This window comes from Centropristis striata, chromosome 19 (genome assembly GCF_030273125.1).
Source record: "Centropristis striata isolate RG_2023a ecotype Rhode Island chromosome 19, C.striata_1.0, whole genome shotgun sequence".
Taxonomy (NCBI): domain Eukaryota; kingdom Metazoa; phylum Chordata; class Actinopteri; order Perciformes; family Serranidae; genus Centropristis; species Centropristis striata.
The window spans coordinates 1,209,666-1,228,755 of NC_081535.1; the positions used below are offsets into that span (position 1 = coordinate 1,209,666).

The 19,090-nt window shown below is 39.0% G+C and overlaps 1 protein-coding gene across 1 annotated transcript; it reads right to left on the reverse strand.

Annotated features, from left to right (window-relative positions):
* Positions 1-14,897: 14,897 nt before the first annotated feature.
* LOC131992536 (complement C1q-like protein 2) lies at positions 14,898-18,177 on the reverse strand. The gene is made up of 4 exons (XM_059358147.1): positions 17,829-18,177; positions 15,669-15,752; positions 15,465-15,590; positions 14,898-15,385 (listed from the first exon to the last, which is right to left on the reverse strand). The coding sequence occupies exons 1-4, from the start codon at positions 18,094-18,096 to the stop codon at positions 15,105-15,107; spliced, it is 759 nt and encodes a 252-aa protein (XP_059214130.1). The 5' UTR covers positions 18,097-18,177; the 3' UTR covers positions 14,898-15,104.
* Between the last annotated feature and the right edge of the window lie 913 nt (positions 18,178-19,090).

Genomic DNA, 19,090 nt, shown 5'->3' on the forward strand with positions numbered 1-19,090 from the left:
GACAACCGACGGTCCGACAAACGACCAAAAACGTCCGAAAGCTAAGATGAGGAAATATGACACAGCGTATGTAGCGCTTGGCTTCACCGTGACAACGGTGGCGAACGAGGGAAGACCAGTGTGTTTACTGTGTCTAAAAATGTTGGCAACGGACCGCATGAAGCCAAGTAAATGAAGGCGTCACTTAAACACATTACACCCCAATCATGCTGATAAGCCGCTTGAGTTCTTTCAGCGCAAATATTCCCAATATTGTCAACAATCATCCCACTTTGTGAATGCAACTTCAGTAAACCAGCGAGCACTGCTCGCATCATATAAGGTGGCCTACCAAACTGCTCAGTGCAAAAAACCCCTCACCATAGCAGAGGAGCTGATACTGCCTGCAGCATTAGACATGGTTTCTGTCATGCTGGAGGACGCAAGTGCTGCAAAATTAAAAACTATCCCACTGTCCAATGACACTGTGGCCAGACGAATACATGACATTGCTAACGATCTTCAAGAACAGCTGGTAGATCAACTCAGAGACAAACGTTTTGCCTCACAATTTGATGAAGCAACTGACAGCAACAAAGACTGTTTGTTTATTGCTTATGTACGTTTTGTGTAGATGCAGTTTCTTCCCAAAATATTGAAGAAAAATGGAATGAGCCGGTGTGATCAATCAGAGCTTTTAGTTACGTACACGGAGAGAGTCCTCAGCAATCTCTCTCGACAAAGTAAACTTTCTTCCTTATATACAACATTTCAGCCTTACATGATCAAAGAGAGGAGGAAGTTACAGGTGAAGTAGCGTCTTAATGAGATTAACATACAGGAACCAGACATTGAAAGTAGTGAGACACATAAACTTCAAAGAAACAACAGAAACGTAGATTGGGAACCAGTTCAGTTAATGGCCATGCAATACACATGTTAATCCCCTGCAGTTGGCCTGTCTGCCCATTTGTCTATGAGACATGATTTAATTAAATGTTGTGGAAATGTTTATTGTTTAAATATCAAGAATCTAAAACTATTTTTCCACATTTGACATGACAGACTCCCTGTGTGAGGATCTACTTTTTTGTAAATATGTCAGAGGCAGAGCCACGGCTGAAGAGCTGTTCAAAATGCTGGACTGCTTCCTGACTGAGAATGAGCTAAAGTGGGAGAACTGCATTGGTGTTTGCAGTGATGGTGCACAGACCATGGCAGGGATGAGAAAAGGACTTGGGGCACTCATCAAGAAAGCCTCACCTAATGCTGAGTGGACACACTGTGTTATTCACAGAGAAGCACTGGCATCAAAGCACCTTTCCTCTGAATGAAATGAGGTCATGACTGACATTTTGAGTGTCGTCAATTTCATAAAGCCCAGACCACTAAAAACAAGAGTCTTCTCTGCTATCTGTGCTGAGATGGGAGCTGAACATCATAGTCTTTTACTGTCTACTTATCTTTTTATTGTGCTTTTATTGTGTTATCTATTTATTATGTTTTTGTGCAGCACGTTGAAAACCCTAATGTTTGCTATAAACGTGCTATATAAATAAAGTGGATTGGACTGAATAAAAAAAATGAAAATGTTAAAAAAAACAACAAAGAGCTGTTATTAGTAGCAGTGTTAGGAGTTTTAGGGCCACATTTAGAAGAAAAAAAATAATTACAAGATTTAAGTCGTAAATATTGAATGTATTACGAGAATAAATTATGAATAATAAAATAAATAAATTATCCTGCTGCCCCCGCGACCCGGCCCCGGATAAGCGAAGGGAAAATGGATGGATGGATGGATGGAAAATAAATTAATCAAATAATTTTTCGACTTTATTCTCGTAATTTATGTATTACAGTATATTAACAGTATATTAAGTCTGCAGCACACTTGATTTAAACTGAGTCTAAAATAAGAATATTGTCTATATTTCAGATATGAAGTATGATATTCATAAAGCTGGTGTGTTCCCCTCTGGTGTCTGAACACACAGAAGAGGTAGAGGGAGACAGAGAAGGAGGAGAGGAACCGTCAGGAGAACAAAGTGGACAATCACAGGGATTAAACATTGTTTTCTGAATGCTTCATAGATTTATTTCAATGTTGCTTTCATGTGATGACACAACAGAGAAGTCAGATGCAGAATCTCATTATTTGGTACATGCAGTAAATCACAGTGTAGCCCAGGGTTAGGGCAACCTTTACTAACTAAAGAGCCATTGTTGGCCAGAAAAAGTGACAAAATGTCAGAATGGAGCCACAAACCTTATTTTAGACCTTACAATGAAGATAAAACAGCCTACTAAGTCTAAATTAGACTACCATTATTACTAATAGGGCCTAATGAGCATTTATTAATACGATTTTGTCAGAATGTGGCAAGAACCAAAGACATGTCTCAGGAGTTTTAGAATTGAAAGGGAAACACAAAACATGACATGAAGTTGGCCAAATGTAGAAGTTTAGGCACCAGGCCGTAGACTTTAGTAAGCTATGATGATTAACTCAGAATCCCTGAGAACTATATAAACTCAGAAAAAGTGTTACATTTAACACTGTATTAAACTGTGAGTTGAATTAACACTCCTGGTTTTGCTGTGTGCCCCTGGTGTAGCCAATAAGGAGTCAGACAGCAGCTGAAGGATCCTCACAGTGTGAAGAGGAGGGAGCCACTGAAGGTGTTGTGGTTGTCTCCATCGTCATAGAGAGAATGGCTTGATGGGAGAACGAGGTGGATTTCATCTCCTGCCATCAGCTCCAAGACAGCAGAGTTAGTCATGTATTCAGTCCCTGACTCTTCCTTATACTCTAGATTATACATGATCCTCTGGTCGTTCTTGTACATATAGACACCCATCCAACCTGTTTGGCTACCATTCATAGTGAACTGGAAGTAGTAGACCCCTCTGACTGGAGCTGTGAAGAAACCTACAGAGCAGAAAATGAAAACTGTAACAAATGTAGATTAACATGAGTAAACATGTTGATGTGAGCTGCAGTAAATTACCTGTAGATGGATTGTAAGCATCGCCGATGTTGGTGAAGACTTTCCTGTATTTCAGTGTGGTGGATGAGGTGAATGGTCCAACATGTCCTGAATTAGTCAGACCTGTGTAAAAGGCCACCTTCCTCTCTGAGAACAGAACAAAGTCAGTGTAAGTCATTCTATATGTAGTGTGTGTGTGCGTGTGTGTGTGTGTGTACAACCATCACCTGTATTTTCTCTCTCCAGCGTCTCGATCCTGGTCTTGCTGATGAGAAGTTCACTCTCACTGCTGCTCAGTCTGGTCTGCAGCTCTGGAGTTGATGCAATGACAGTGAATTACAGAGCAGCACGCTGTTAACATGCACAACACATTATTTACAGCAGGTTGAGCGTACCACGTTTTATCTAAAAGTGCTGAGTCATGGTTAAGTAGATCTGGTGATATAGTTTGAGAGCAAAGCATCAATCAGAAACAGAGAAACAATGATGGAGATCTATTGATAAGGTGTGGTGAGCGATGAAAGTGATGAGTCATGTTTGGTTATACTAATAATACAGAAAGAATACTTTAAAAACAAACAAACCATCCATAGCTCTCTATGGACTTTGTATTGACAGAAGGAGCCTCCTCGACAATTAGGGCCACGGGGCAATCGCACTGAGCACTATTGTTATACTGTGGATTTTTTCTTCTTCCTCTTCCGGACACAATTTCCTCCAGCTACTAGTCCTTGTATTATATAGCAAAATGTGCTGTTTGATCGGGATCGGTGTGCAATTACTTTTCTCTACGGAATATTAATTTTTCGTGACGTAAATCGCGAAAAACTGCCCAAAATTTTGCATTGACGTGAATGGGACAGCCGGAAAAAAATGATCGAAAAAGAACAATAATTGGAGATTTTTAAACGTCTACTTCTCCGGCATAATTTCACCTAGAGACTCCATTTAAACTTTAAACAGTAGACACAAGTCTTGTGTATCGGTGTATTGATCCACGTTTCGATAGGTCATATAGTTTTTTATCAATACCTGTTCAATGACCATGATCATTTTGGGAGAAATTCTGAGATTATAATGGGTGTGTATTGCACGGAATGTTCGTGTCACAGTGTGTGACATCATCACCAGAGTGTAGAGGGAGAGAAAAAACTGTCATAAAATAAATTTGAAAACTGCGCTCCAGGCCGCAAATTCCACTCTACAGAAATAATTTATACATAGAAACGTAGGAAAATTAGTCTTCTCCCTCACAATCCTCTGGTAAAGCTGTCAGAGTTATAGTTTGGGCGTAGGATGCACAGATGATCCACCAACACGCACCAACAGCCTCATTGGCTCCCATATTAAAAACGCAGGGAGATTTCTGAAAAAGGGAGATGTAACAGTTTTTTTAGATCACTCTAACAAAGCTATTTTTTAATTTTTCTTAAAAAAAACATATGTAGCTGTTCAGGAAGAACTCAGGACGCTCAAAGTGAAGTCAGATCAATGATAGGTATTATTGTTTTGCCAAAAATGTTTTCTGTTCGAGGCCAGAAATTCCAGTCTGTCCACCTCTGGCTGCTGTCACTGTGCTAGAGCACAGCTGTTAATCCTGTTGATTGCTCTGCTCTGATTGGTCGACCGCAAGGCCTTTGATGCTTTGATGTGATTATAGTTACAGATACACGCACGCACTCACACACACACACACACACACACACACCAGCAGTAGCCCCCGTGGCCCTTTCAGAATTTCCCCAGAGGAAATTTTCTAGTTTCATCTACTAGCCTAAAACAGAAAAGATGGAGGTGATGTTTGTCAGTGAAATACCTTCATTCTCTGTTTCTAGGTGACTGGTTCTGTTGTTGGTGGCAGTCAGTCCAGTTTCCAGAGACATCAGGTCTGCAGCTTGGACTGGAAAACAGAAAAAGTTTGATTTTAAGTCAAGTCAATTTTATTTATATAGCCCAAAATCACAAATCACAGATTTGCCTCAAAGGGCTTTACAGACTGTACATGGTACGACATCCTCTGTCCTCAGACCCTCACATCGGCCAGGGAAAAAAAAAAAAATTGTTGTTCATATAGATTTTTATAAAACATTTATTGTGGAGCTCACAATGATTCATCAGAGCACTGACACACTTCATCACCTGTATTTTCTCTCTCCAGCGTCTCGATCCTGGTCTTGCTGATGAGAAGTTCACTCTCACTGCTGCTCAGTCTGGTCTGCAGCTCTGGAGTTGATGCAATGACAGTGAATTACAGAGCAGCACGCTGTTAACATGCACAACACATTATTTACAGCAGGTTGAGCCTCATTTGACCTCAGAAACACACTGAAAACTGCTGTAAATATCCATGACAACTTAAAGACAGAAAATGTTCAAACTGATAAACTTTTGTTTCTCTAAGTTTCTTTCTGTTGTATTTGTTTTCTACAGCGTCCCAACTTTATTGTACATGAAACCTTTAACAGCTTCAAATATTGTGGTAAAAAAACATGATGTTTGTCAGTGAAATACCTGCGTTCTCTGTTTCTACGTCATTTGTTTTGCTCTCGGTGGCAGTCAGTCGAGTTTCTTGAACTGAAAAACAGAAATTTAATTTATTTTGTGAATTTTTACATGACAACAGTTAAACATAGATAGATCCTCATGTCAATGTTCATATTGATTTCTCCTAAACATTTATTGTGGAGCTCACAATGATTAATCAGAGCACTGACACACTTCATCACCTGTATTTTCTCTCTCCAGCTGCTTGATCCTGAACTTGCTGATGAGAAGTTCACTCTGCAGCTCTGGAGTTGATGCAATGACAGTGAATTACAGAGCAGCACATTTTTAACATGCACAACACATTATATACAGCAGGTTTAGCCTCATTTTACCTAAGAAACACACTGAAAACTGCTGTAAATATACATGAGAACTTAAAAGTTGTGACCTGGTCTGAAATAAAACAGCGAATTAAAGAAAACTTGACAGTTTCTTTCTGTTTTATTTGTTTTCTCCAGCGTCCCAACTTTATTGTACATGAAACTTTTAACAGTTTCATATATTGTGGTTAAAAAACATGATGTTTGTCAGTGAAATATCTGCGTTCTCTGTTTCTACGTCATTTGTTTTGCTCTCGGTGGCAGTCAGTCGAGTTTCTTGAACTGGAAGACAGAAATCTGATAAATCCTCATGTCCATGTTCATACTGATTTCTCCTAAACATTTATTGTGGAGCTCACAATGATTCATCAGAGCACTGACACACTTCATCACCTGTATTTTCTCTCTCCAGCGTCTCGATCCTGGACTCACTGCTGCTCAGTCTGGTCTGCAGCTCTGGAGTTGATGCAATGACAGTGAATTACAGAGCAGCACGCTGTGAACATGCACAACACATTATTTACAGCAGGTTGAGCCTCATGCAGATATAATGCTGGTACAATATATCATATTATATCTTATCTTGTATATATTTATATATATATATATATATATATATATATATATATATATATATAAATATCATAATCAATTAAAGATAGTTTGGATTTAATGATGTTGGGTTGTATGAGATACTTATCCATAGCACCTCATACAATACATGTTTACATATAATATATTATGTTATGTAGGTATGCACACCCTGCACAGGCTAAATATATAGCAAATTGCTATGTTATTATTATTATTATCATTATTATTATTATATATACTGTTGCTGCCATTACTATTATTACTATATACTGTTATATACTACTATTATTATTATACTGGCCTTACTTTTATTATTATTATTATTATTTTATTTTTTTTCTCATATTATTGTAACTATTATTATTATATATAATATACTGTCTAGTCACTAAAACATTATTACCATCATATCATCAGTATAATTACCCTCATCTACCTACCAACTGATCTTATTTTAACTCTTCAGTGTCCTTGTTCTATTCTCTGTTTTTTATATTGTTGTTTTTAGTTATTCCACATCAGTAGATTTTATTCTACTGTATTTTATTTAAATTCAACCCAATTTCCCTTCTGGGATCAATAAAGTAATCAATCAATCTATCAATCATCCATCCATCCATCAGTCTGATCTGAATCAGTAATCTATCTGATATTATCATTTCTGAATCATTCATAAATACTCAGTTTGGACAATAGAAACTGTTGTCAGGGGTCAAAGGTCAGATAGTCAAACATGTGTTTTGCATGAGTGTTTTTCTCTTTTTTGTATGTTTTATGTGTTTTTCTCTTTTTTTTGTGAAAAAAATGTTTATGTTTATGCACGGTGTGTTTTTGTGTGTTTTGAGTGTGTTTTTATGTCTTCTTTGTTTAAGAGTTTTTCTGTGTTTCTTAAAAGTTTTTTTGTGCGCATTTTGTGTTTTTTTTTTCATTTTGTTTTTTTTTCTGTGTTTTTTGTCATTTTGTGTGTTTTTCTGTGTGTTATTTGTCATTTAATCTGTTGTTCTGTGTGTTGTTGTCATTTTGTGTGTTTTTCTGTGTTTTTTTGTCATTTTGTGTGTTTTTTCTGTGTGTTTCTGCAGTCTACCTGAGTTCTCTCTCTGCAGCAGCTCCACGTACACGTTGAGCTCCACCACCATGTCTCTCAGAGCCCTCATCTCCGCCCAGATGTCAGGTGTGGTTGTCTTTGTGGTCTCCGTCTCCTGAAGCTCCCCCTGAGCTCCTGACCCACACAGAGCCAGCAGCAGCAGCAGCAAACCAACAGCCCTCATTGTTCAGTTCACACGTCTTCACAAAGGTGCAGAGGTCCAGTCGGCCCGCCTTATATCCTCTCCAGACTCCAAGGATCCTGTTTGGGATGACGTGTTCTAGTTTGGCCTCAGATGAGCCGATATGATCTGTGTGCAGGTGAGAAGATACCAGCTGCTGCAGGCTGCTGGAACACTTTGACCATGAACGCCTCTCATGCAGTCCCAGCTGTGCATCCAGCGTGTTGATTAACCCCTCGATGCTCAACATATTGACCCCCTTCAACTGCACAACATGGTCTAAAATGACCCTCATTCATTCCCTTCATGTTATTTAATGCTGCTGTGTGTTTCTGTGCTCTATCTTTTGATATCAACTTATTTTATGACTGAATATTCCAAGTATTCTTTAAATATCTTGTTTTGGATAACAACAGATCATTATTTCCATTTTGCCTCTCATACTTTATGAAGAAAAACGCTTTTGTATTATTACATAGCTAACTACTTAGCTACCTCCTTGGCTAAGTAGCTTGCAAAGCTAACTACTTAGCCAAGAAGGTAGCTAAGTAGTTAGCGTAGCAAGCTACTTAGCCAAGAAGGTAGCTAAGTAGTTAGCGTAGCAAGCTACTTAGCCAAGAAGGTAGCTAAGTAGTTAGCTTAGCAAGCTACTTAGCCAAGAAGGAAGCTAAGTAGTTAGCTTAATAATCTACTTAGCCAAGAAGGTAGCTAAGTAGTTAGCTTAGCAAGCTACTTAGCCAAGAAGGTAGCTAAGTAGTTAGCTTAGCAAGCTACTTATCCAAGAAGTTAGCTAAGTAGTTTGCTTAGGAAGCTACTTAGCCAAGAAGGTAGCTAAGTAGATAGCTTAGCAATCTACTTAGCCAAGAAGGTAGCTAAGTAGTTAGCTTAGCAATCTACTTAGCCAAGAAGGTAGCTAAGTAGTTAGCTTAGCAAGCTACTTAGCCAAGAAGGTAGCTAAGTAGATAGCTTAGCAAGCTACTTAGCCAAGAAGGTAGCTAAGTAGTTAGCTTAGCAATCTACTTAGCCAAGAAGGTAGCTAAGTAGTTAGCTTAGCAAGCTACTTAGCCAAGAAGGTAGCTAAGTAGATAGCTTAGCAAGCTACCTAGCCAAGAAGGTAGCTAAGTAGTTAGCTTAGCAAGCTACTTAGCCAAGAAGGTAGCTAAGTAGTTAGCTTAGCAAGCTACTTAGCCAAGAAGTTAGCTAAGCAAAACTACTTAAAAAATGGATATGGGTCATTTTTGACCCATGTTGTGCATTAGAAGAGTAGTGACACAAAATGGGATTTTATTAAAAAATGAATAAAGGTAAACATGAAACTAGGATGTATGATGATCAAAAACAAAGTAATTGAGGAAAACCTGGAATACTGAATGATGAAAATAATTTATTGTAAAGATATAGAACATAAAAACTCTGTCGGGTCACTTTATATCCATGTTGTGCATCAATTCCTCATTCTCTAGAAAAACTCTCCTCTGTCACAACATTGGAACAGTCTTTGACATCTGATATTATCATTTCTGAATCATTCATAAATACCCAGTTTGGACAATGAAATCTGTAGTCAGGGGTCAAAGGTCAGATAGTCAAACATTAAGTGATTGTGAGGTAGAAACCCTCCTGCAGCATCTGAGTGACTCACATCTTAAAGCTTTTATTTCCACTGCTGGATAAACTTTATTTTATAAAACATTTTATACATTAGAATCCACTTTCTCCTTCCTTGTTGTTATTTAGTTGTTTTATTTTCCAGAGGAAACAGAAAAGAAGCATCAAGTTGTGTAGGTGAGATTAAAGGTAGAAATGAGTGAAGGTTTGTTTCCACTGCTGATTCTATCAAACAATCATTGACAGTATTCTGGAGGACGTCCAGCTGTAAAACCTTCAGCAGCGTGTTTCCTGCTGACACACACTTTGTGTTTGATGAAGATAGAACAAGTCAAAGCTGAGATAAACTCAAATATATTTAGAATAAAACATACAACTAGATCTTCTCCTCATTTCACCTCTTCATGTTAGATTTGGATTCTTCACTGAGAGTAAAATAACAGCATTTATAAACAGAAATGGGTCAATTATAGTCTGTTGATACATATTACATACAAACGGAATGACATAAAAACACCATATTATGGGATGGCCAAAGATAACACAGTCAAAAAGAAGTCATACTATGATATGTCGATTTCTACCTTTTCACATACTTAACCATGTTAAATGTCTAGTTATCAGTTCTTAAACTCTTATCAGCTATTTTTGTTGTTATCATTATATTTGTCCAAACAAATTAACCTTTAGTTGTACCATACATTAAAATCCATTGAAGAAAACAATAACTAATTGACCAAAATAAACAAAATGACCAAAGACGTAAAATGACCAAAATAGACTTGAAATGACCATAAAAGACATAAATTGACCAAAAAAAGACAGAAAATGACAAAAAAAGGTGTATAATGACCGAAAAAGACAAAATGAACAAAAAAGACGTATAATGACCAAAAAATTTCGATTTTTGTCAAAAATGGTCAAATTTGAAAATGCCTCAAAATGCTTAAAATGACTTCATTACAGTCTGTTCATACACATTAGTTGTATAATTTGTCGATAAATGACAGTAAAAACACCATATTATTGGGTGTCCAAAAATATGAAAAAAAGTCATAGCATAGTATGTCAATTTGTGTCAAAAATTGTCACATTTTAAAACGCCTAAAAATCCTTCAAATTAGTCCATTATAGTATGTTGTATAGTTTGTCCAAAAATAGTGGAAAAACACCATATTATGGGACGTCCAAAAACCAAAAAAAGTCATACTATAGTATGTCAATTTTTGTCAAAAATGGTTTTTGAGAATTTAGGATGCTTCTTTTATGATTTCTTTCAAACGATACCTTGCACTGGGAAGACGTTAGTAAAGTTAGTTTGCCTGTACGTCTGTGTAAAGCAAGGTTAACATACAACTTCAAATGATGTAGCTATAGCAATATCACAACAATTATACTTAAAAACACACATCAACCAAATGATTGATTACAGGTCAAATCCTTTGTACTTAAAGTGTTTGCTGATTTCTTATCTAAGCCCAGTTACATTACTCACAGTCCAGTTGGAAAAGGGGAGAAATCCTTTCAAAGAGGGCGTCAAAGACAGTTTGGTTTCAGTAATTTGGTTTCTTTCAAATTAACTTTTGCTCGTCCATGTTTGTTGAGGAAATCTTCTGGTCTCTGGCGGTTGCAATGAACTTTGCGTTCATTAATGCAACCTTGATGAGCTGAAGGTAGATTAGAATTACAGTTGTTTCAGAATTCCTGCTTGAAGAAGGAGGTTTTCTGCAGAAGGCCTCACCCTGAGATGGGATCTCTGCAGGGGTTGAGGAAGGAGGTGGGGACTATCACAGGGCTGACATCTAGAGGCAGACAATCACGCTCTCATTCACTCCTACGGGCAATTTAGAGTCACCAATTAAACTTAAGTGCGTGTTTTCGGACTGTGGGAGGAACCTTTAGTACCCGATGAGAACCCACACTGACACGGGGAGAACACTACAAAAACTGAACTCTAAGTCAGATTAAATATGTCAGATCAAGGGGATATCTGCTTATTAATGTCTGATCAGATAGTTCTTCTTAGTCAGCAGTTTTTATTTTAAACTGTTTGACTTGTTTGAAGTGTTTTGGTCCTTAATGATCTAAATCAGATATTACAGCTTGTTACTGAGATTTTATGACCTAAACTGAGGAAATACATGCTGGAAACTAGAATATCAACAGTTACAAAGCTGTTTCAGCAACACTTACAAGTATAAAACTGATATTTCAAAGTAATAATTTCTTATTTCAAGCATAACTAAGAAATCATAACTTTGACATAATTTTACCTCTTCACATACTTAACCACATGGGTGAGGCTAGCCCTAAAAATGGGCTCAGCACCCCTAAAACTTAGAGTAAGAAATGTTGTTCTTCTAAAATTTTTGTTTGTCTTTGAAAAGCTGTTGAAAGCTAAAAATAATGTCCAAAACAAACTCTGTAGTTTATGGTTTAAACGTATATGTTAAGGATGAAAATGAAAACACCCCCGCTTAGCAAATGGTATCATCCTCCTCTCAGCCGCTCCCTCTGCACCGCTCCGCTGGCCGACCGGCATCCAGCGACACAGAGTGACAATCCTTTAGTTGTCATGTTGGGAATCAACTAAGTAAGTTGCTCCAAAGCTCTGTCTCATACTTCTTTCCTTTTACCTGGAGTTGTTCGGATTCAGATACCATATCGGCGAGTACTGGAGTCCAGGCACCGTTTTCCAGTTAGTCCGGTTAGTCCGGTTAGCTTTGTTAGCGCCATTAGCGCAGCTACAGTCAAACTGGAGCGGTCTGTTTATTAACAAAAGGAGCAGTGTGACAAATTAACTGTGTACCTGTGAAGTGCGTACTTGTGTCTCTGTTGTAAAAGTTTATCGTTACTTTAGAGACTCATTTTAACAATCGAGAGTCACGTAAATTTGACGTCACTTTTTCTGGTCCGTCGTCATGGAAACATGACTCCCTGTCAGTGCTGCAGCATTCGGACCAGAGTGAAACCAAACGACATAATCACTGTTTAATACCAGTATGTGTGAAAACACTCACCATGGTTTTTTAAATGAATTGTTATTTATTCCTAGTTTATATTTGATGTTTTTCAGTTGTGTCTTACTGTCAAAGTAGACAATAAAAATAGTTAAATGTTTTTCTTTGCTGTATTTATTAATGTTTTACAGAGGATTTAACTTGAACCAGACTTTGCAACAATAATAATCACATTTAATAATCACATTACATTCATGCAGGTGTAGTAGTATATACTACACACACACACACACACACACACACACAGTAGGTCTTTATATGTAGGCTATTTATAACACACAGGTATGAGATGTGTGAAAGATAACTCCTAGCCTCTCTCTCTCTCTCTCTCTCTGTGTGTGTGTGTGTGTGTGTGGCCTGCCATACGACAATTCTTTAAAAGAAAAAAGACAGATTACAGATTCAGGTGAGAGACTAGGGACAGTCCATAATGATCTCTGTCTTGTTTTGTTTTTCTTCTGAAGAGTGTTAAGCTAAAGTAACAGATAATATAAACCAGCTATCTGTATGTTGTGTCAAATGACTTATGTAATAATGTAAGGCTACCCAACCGAACGACGACACATGGTGGTGGAAGAGGTGCGCCGCCAGCAGGAGGCAGCCAGGTGTGCCAAGGCAGTCTCCCAAGCCCAACAAGGCGGCTGGATGAGGTGGAAAGGTGTGGAGAGGAGGAAGATCACGTGGAACGAGATGTGGAGCATGGAGTCTAATAGACTAAGCTTCATCATTACAGCCACTCATGATGTCCTGCCCTCTCCAACCAACTTACATCTCTGGTATGGTGAGGACCCAGCCTGCGTCCTGTGTGCAGCCCCAGCAACCCTCAAACACATCCTGGTGGGTTGCAAGACCAGCTTAACACAAGGGAGATACACCTGGCGTCATAACCAAGTGCTTAAGTGCTTGGCCGCCAAAATTGAGAGCAAGAGGGTAACCACCAACGCTATGCCCTCAAATGCTCATACCACCTTTCCACGGGAGACAATGTTCATCCGGGAAGGGGAGAAACGGAGGACCAAGCCATCACCTCCAAACTCAGGCCCAATGAATGGAGCCCAGGATTGGGAAATGCGAGTAGACCTCAGCCAGAGGCTCACCTTCCCAACTGAAATTGCAACCACCAACCTGCGCCCAGACCTCGTCCTCTGGTCCAAGTCCTGCCACCGTGTCTTCATCGTGGAGTTGACCGTCCCATGGGAAGATGCAATCGATGAAGCATTTGAGCGGAAGAGACTGTAGGTATGCCGACCTAGCAGCGGAAGCAGAGGGACGGGGATGGAAAGTGAGCGTTTGTCCAGTGGAGGTGGGCTGCAGAGGCTTCGTAGCCAGCTCCACCACAAGGCTCCTGAAAGAAGTTGGGATCAGAGGGTAGGCCCAGCGGAGGACAATCAAAGAACTTGGCAATGTCGCAGACAAGAGCAGTCACTGGCTGTGGCTGAAACGTAGGGACGCAACATGGGCTGCTAGATAAATGGTCACGAGGTGCCACCATGCGACACACACCCAGGTCTTGATCAGCCTGTGGTGGGCCAACCTTGGCAGAAGGTGTCTTGAGATAAGTGGCCGAAACACCTAATGAAGCTACAACTGACGATGTGTTGCACTGGGGGCACCCCGCGATCTTGGCCAAGTTCCCCCCCACCCATGAGTACTCCAACCTAATTTGCTGTGTTGATAGTTAGGGACAGATAACATCTAGTCCTAATAAGAATCCTGTAGGAAATGGTCTGCTACAATGTATGTATGTATGATTGTCAGTGCCAAGAGAAAGAGAGAAAGATAGAGAAGGAGAAAGGGAGAGCACACAGGAAGAACCAGGTGAGAAAACAACAATAAATTGATATGAAGTGAAAAGGAACAACTCATACTCCTATACTAATTTAATGGCATTACTGTAGATGGCCTATATTTTGCATTTTGTTGTCCAAGTAGCTGTTACTTTGTTCAGTGACAATAAAGTTCAATCTAATCTAATCTAATGATGTTGATTGAGGGTGGGTGGTGTCAGCGGGGCTCAATGGGGCTCAGCACCCCTAAAGCTCTGACCCTAGAATCACCCCTGGTTTCAGATATGAAGTATGATATTCATAAAGCTGGTGTGTTCCCCTCTGGTGTCTGAACACACAGAAGAGGTAGAGGGAGACAGAGAAGGAGGAGAGGAACCGTCAGGGAGAACAAAGTGGACAATCACAGGGATTAAACATTGTTTTCTGAATGCTTCATAGATTTATTTCAATGTTGCTTTCATGTGATGACACAACAGAGAAGTCAGATGCAGAATCTCATTATTTGGTACATGCAGTAAATCACAGTGTAGCCCAGGGTTAGGGCAACCTTTACTAACTAAAGAGCCATTGTTGGCCAGAAAAAGTGACAAAATGTTGGAATGGAGCCACAAACCTTATTTTAGACCTTACAATGAAGATAAAACAGCCTACTAAGTCTAAATTAGATGACCATTATTACTAATAGGGCCTAATGAGCATTTATTAATATGATTTTGTCAGAATGTAGCAAGAACCAAAGAAATGTCTCAGGAGTTTTAGAATTGAAAGGGAAACACAAAACAAGACATGAAGTTGGCAAAATGTAGAAGTTTAGGCACCAGGCCGTAGACTTTAGTAAGCTATGATGATTAACTCAGAATCCCTGAGAACTATATAAACTCAGAAAAAGTGTTACATTTAACACTCTGTATTAAACTGTGAGTTGAATTAACACTCCTGGTTTTGCTGTGTGCCCCTGGTGTAGCCAATAAGGAGTCAGACAGCAGCTGAAGGATCCTCACAGTGTGAAGAGGAGGGAGCCACTGAAGGTGTTGTGGTTGTTAGAATCGTCCCAGAGAGAATAATTTGGTGGGAGAACGAGGCGGATTTCATCTCCTGCCATCAGCTCCAAGACAACAGAGTTAGTCATGTAGTCATGACCTGACCCTTGCTTATACTCTGCATTCCACATGATCCTCTGGTTGTTCTTGTACACCTGTACACCCATGTGACCTGCTTGGTGACCACTCATAGTGAACTGGAAGTAGTAGACCCCTCTGACTGGAGCTGTGAAGAAACCTACAGAGCAGAACATGAAAACTGTAACAAATGTAGATTAACATGAGTAAACATGTTGATGTGAGCTGCAGTAAATTACCTGTAGATGGATTGTAAGCATCGCCGATATTGGTGAAGACTTTGCTGTATTTCAGTGTAAAGTCTGTGTTAAATGGTCGAACAGTTCCTCCATTAGTCAGAGCTGTGTAAAAGGCCACCTTCCTCTCTGAGAACAGAACAAAGTCAGTGTAAGTCATTCTATATGTAGTGTGTGTGTGTGTGTGTGTGTGTGTACAACCATCACCTGTATTTTCTCTCTCCAGCGTCTCGATCCTGGTCTTGCTGATGAGAAGTTCACTCTCACTGCTGCTCAGTCTGGTCTGCAGCTCTGGAGTTGATGCAATGACAGTGAATTACAGAGCAGCACGCTGTTAACATGCACAACACATTATTTACAGCAGGTTGAGCCTCATTTTACCTCAGAAACACACTGAAAACTGCTGTAAATATACATGACAACTTAAAGACTTAAGTTTCTTTCAGTTTTATTTATTTTCTACAGCGTCCCAACTTTATTGTACATGAAACCTTTAACCCTCTGGAGTCCATCAATTTATTAAAAATACACATGTTTTATTTACAGTAATGACTTTATTTATATATGATATGTAGACAAGCTGAGAAAGCCAGTTAAAGTTCAATCGTTGGAGCTTTCACAGTGTGACATTTATGTTTCTAGACCATTTTTAAAATGTGAATTTTCTTCCTACAATGAAAACTATTACTTTTTTTAATTTACATGCAAAGAGACCGTTTTGCAGTTTTATGATTTATTATTTTTTCTGCTGTTTTTGTGTGTATGAATGGTAAAAAAGGTATCTTTTCCATAGAAACCTGTGTCTTTTGTTTGTATTTTCGGTTCCTTGCAGCTTCGTACTTTGTTAATTAAAATAAAATGTAAAATCTGACTGATAGCCAAGTTTGTGTGGTGAAAAAGGAGCCATGCATGTGATGTAAAGACAGACTGAAAGATGCTGAACCAAAACCTCCTGGACTTCAGAGGGTTAAGAGCTTAAAATATTGTGGTAAAAAAACATGATGTTTGTCAGTGAAATACCTGTGTTCTCTGTTTCGACGTCATTTGTTTTGTTCTCGGTGGCAGTCAGTCGAGTTTCTTGAACTGAAAAACAGAAATTTAATTTTGTTTGTGAATTTTTACATGACAACAGTTAAACATAGATAGATCCTCATGTCCATGTTCATATTGATTTCTCCTAAACATTTATTGTGGAGCTCACAATGATTCATCAGAGCACTGACAAACTTCATCACCTGCATTTTCTCTCTCCAGCGTGTCGATCCTGGACTCACTGCTGCTCAGTCTGGTCTGCAGCTCTGGAGTTGATGCAATGACAGTGAATTACAGAGCAGCACGCTGTTAACATGCACATCACATTATTTACAGCAGGTTGAGCCTCATTTTACCTCAGAAACACACTGAAAACTGCTGTAAATATACATGACAACTTTAAAGTTGTGACCTTGTCTGAAATAAAACAGAGCTGATCCTTTGTGAAATATATTTAATGAAGAAAACTTTACAAAGACAGAAAATGTTCAAACGGATAAACTTTTGATTCTCTAAGTTTCTTTCTGTTTTATTTGTTTTCTACAGCGTCCCAACTTTACTGTACATGAAACCTTTAACAGCTTAAAATATTGTGGTAAAAAAATATGATGTTTGTCAGTGAAATACCTGCGTTCTCTGTTTCTACGTCATTTGTTTTGCTCTCGGTGGCAGTCAGTCGAGTTTCTTGAACTGAAAAACAGAAATTTAATTTTGTTTGCGAATTTTTACATGAAAACAGTTAAACATAGATAGATCCTCATGTCCATGTTCATATTGATTTCTCCTAAACATTTATTGTGGAGCTCACAATGATTCATCAGAGCACTGACACACTTCATCACCTTTATTTTCTCTCTCCAGCGTGTCGATCCTGGACTCACTGCTGCTCAGTCTGGTCTTCAGCTCTGGAGTTGATGCAATGACAGTGAATTACAGAGCAACACGCTGTTAACATGCACAACACATTATTTACAGCAGGTTGACCCTCATGCATATATAATGCTGATACAATATATCATATTATATCATATCTTGTGTATTTATATATATATATATATATAAATATATTTATACATGTTTACATATAATATATTATGTTTTGTGGGTTTGCACACCCTGCACAGGCTAAATATATGGCACATGCTATGTTATTATCTATCTATCTATCTATCTATCTATCTATCTATCTATCTATCTATCTATCTATCTATCCATCCATCCATCCATCCATCCATCCATCCATCCATCCATCCATCCATCTATGTCAGTGTGTTTCTGTGTTTTTTGTCATTTCCTATGTTTTTCTGTGTTTTTCTGTGTGTTTCTGCAGTCTACCTGAGTTCTCTCTCTGCAGCAGCTCCACGTACACGTTGGTGACCATCAGCTTAGCTTTCAGTTCCTCCACCTGGCTCTCACTGTCCGTCACTGCGGCCTGAACGTTCCTCAGCTCCACCTTGAGCTCCACCACCATGTCTCTCAGAGCCCTCACCTCCGCCCAGATGTCAGCTGTGGTTGTCTTTGTGGTCTCCGTCTCCTGAAGCTCCCCCTGAGCTCCTGACCCACACAGAGCCAGCAGCAGCAGCAGCAAACCAACAGCCCTCATTGTTCAGTTCACACGTCTTCACAAAGGTGCAGAGGTCCAGTCGGCCCGCCTTATATCCTCTCCAGACTCCAAGGATCCTGTTTGGGACGACGTGTTCTAGTTTGGCCTCAGATGAGCCGATATGATCTGTGTGCAGGTGAGAAGATACCAGCTGCTGCAGGCTGCTGGAACACTTTGACCATGAACGCCTCTCATGCAGTCCCAGCTGTGCATACAGCGTGTTGATTAACCCCTCGATGCTCAACATATTGACCCCCTTCTACTGCACAACATGGTCTAAAATGACCCTCATTCATTCCCTTCAGGTTATTTAATGCTGCTGTGTGTTTCTGTGCTCTATCTTTTGATATCAACATATTTTATTATTGAATGTTCCAAGTATTCTTTAGATATCTTGTTTTTGATAACAACAGATCATTATTTCCATTTTGCCTCTAATACTTTATGAAGAAAAAAGTATTTGTATTATTTCATAGCTAACTACTTGGCTAAGTAGCTTGCTAAGCTAACTACTTAGTCAAGAAGTTAGCTCAGTAGTTAGCTTAGCAAGCTACTTAGCCAAGAAGGTAGCTAAGTAGTTAGCTTAGCAAGCAACTTATCCAAGAATGTAGCTAAGTAGTTAGCTTAGCAAGCAACTTATCCAAGAAGTTAGCTCAGTAGTTAGCTTAGCAAGCTACTTAGCCAAGAAGGTAGCTAAGTAGTTAGCATAGCAAGCTACTTAGCCAAGAAATTAGCTAAGTAGCTAGCTTAGCAAGCTACTTAGCTAAAAAATGGATATGAGTCATTTTTGACCCATGTTGTGCATTAGAAGAGTAGTGACACAAAAAGGGATTTTATTAAAAAATGAATAAAGGAAAACATGAAACTAGGATGTATGATGATCAAAAACAAACTAATTGAGGAAAACCTGGAATACTGAATGATGAAAATAATTTATTGTAAAGATATAGAACATAAAAACTCTGTCGGGTCATTTTATATCCATGTTGTGCAT

Excerpts from the sequence above, each read along its gene's own strand:
- LOC131992536 (XM_059358147.1), bottom strand. The coding sequence starts at position 18,096 with ATGAGGGCTGTTGGTTTGCTGCTGCTGCTGCTGGCTCTGTGTGGGTCA. Across the intron at positions 15,591-15,668 it reads GCTGGAGAGAGAAAATACAG|AGAGGAAGGTGGCCTTTTAC; the intron begins GTGATGGTTGTA and ends TTCTGTTCTCAG. Across the intron at positions 15,386-15,464 it reads TGCTTACAATCCATCTACAG|GTTTCTTCACAGCTCCAGTC; the intron begins GTAATTTACTGC and ends TCTGCTCTGTAG.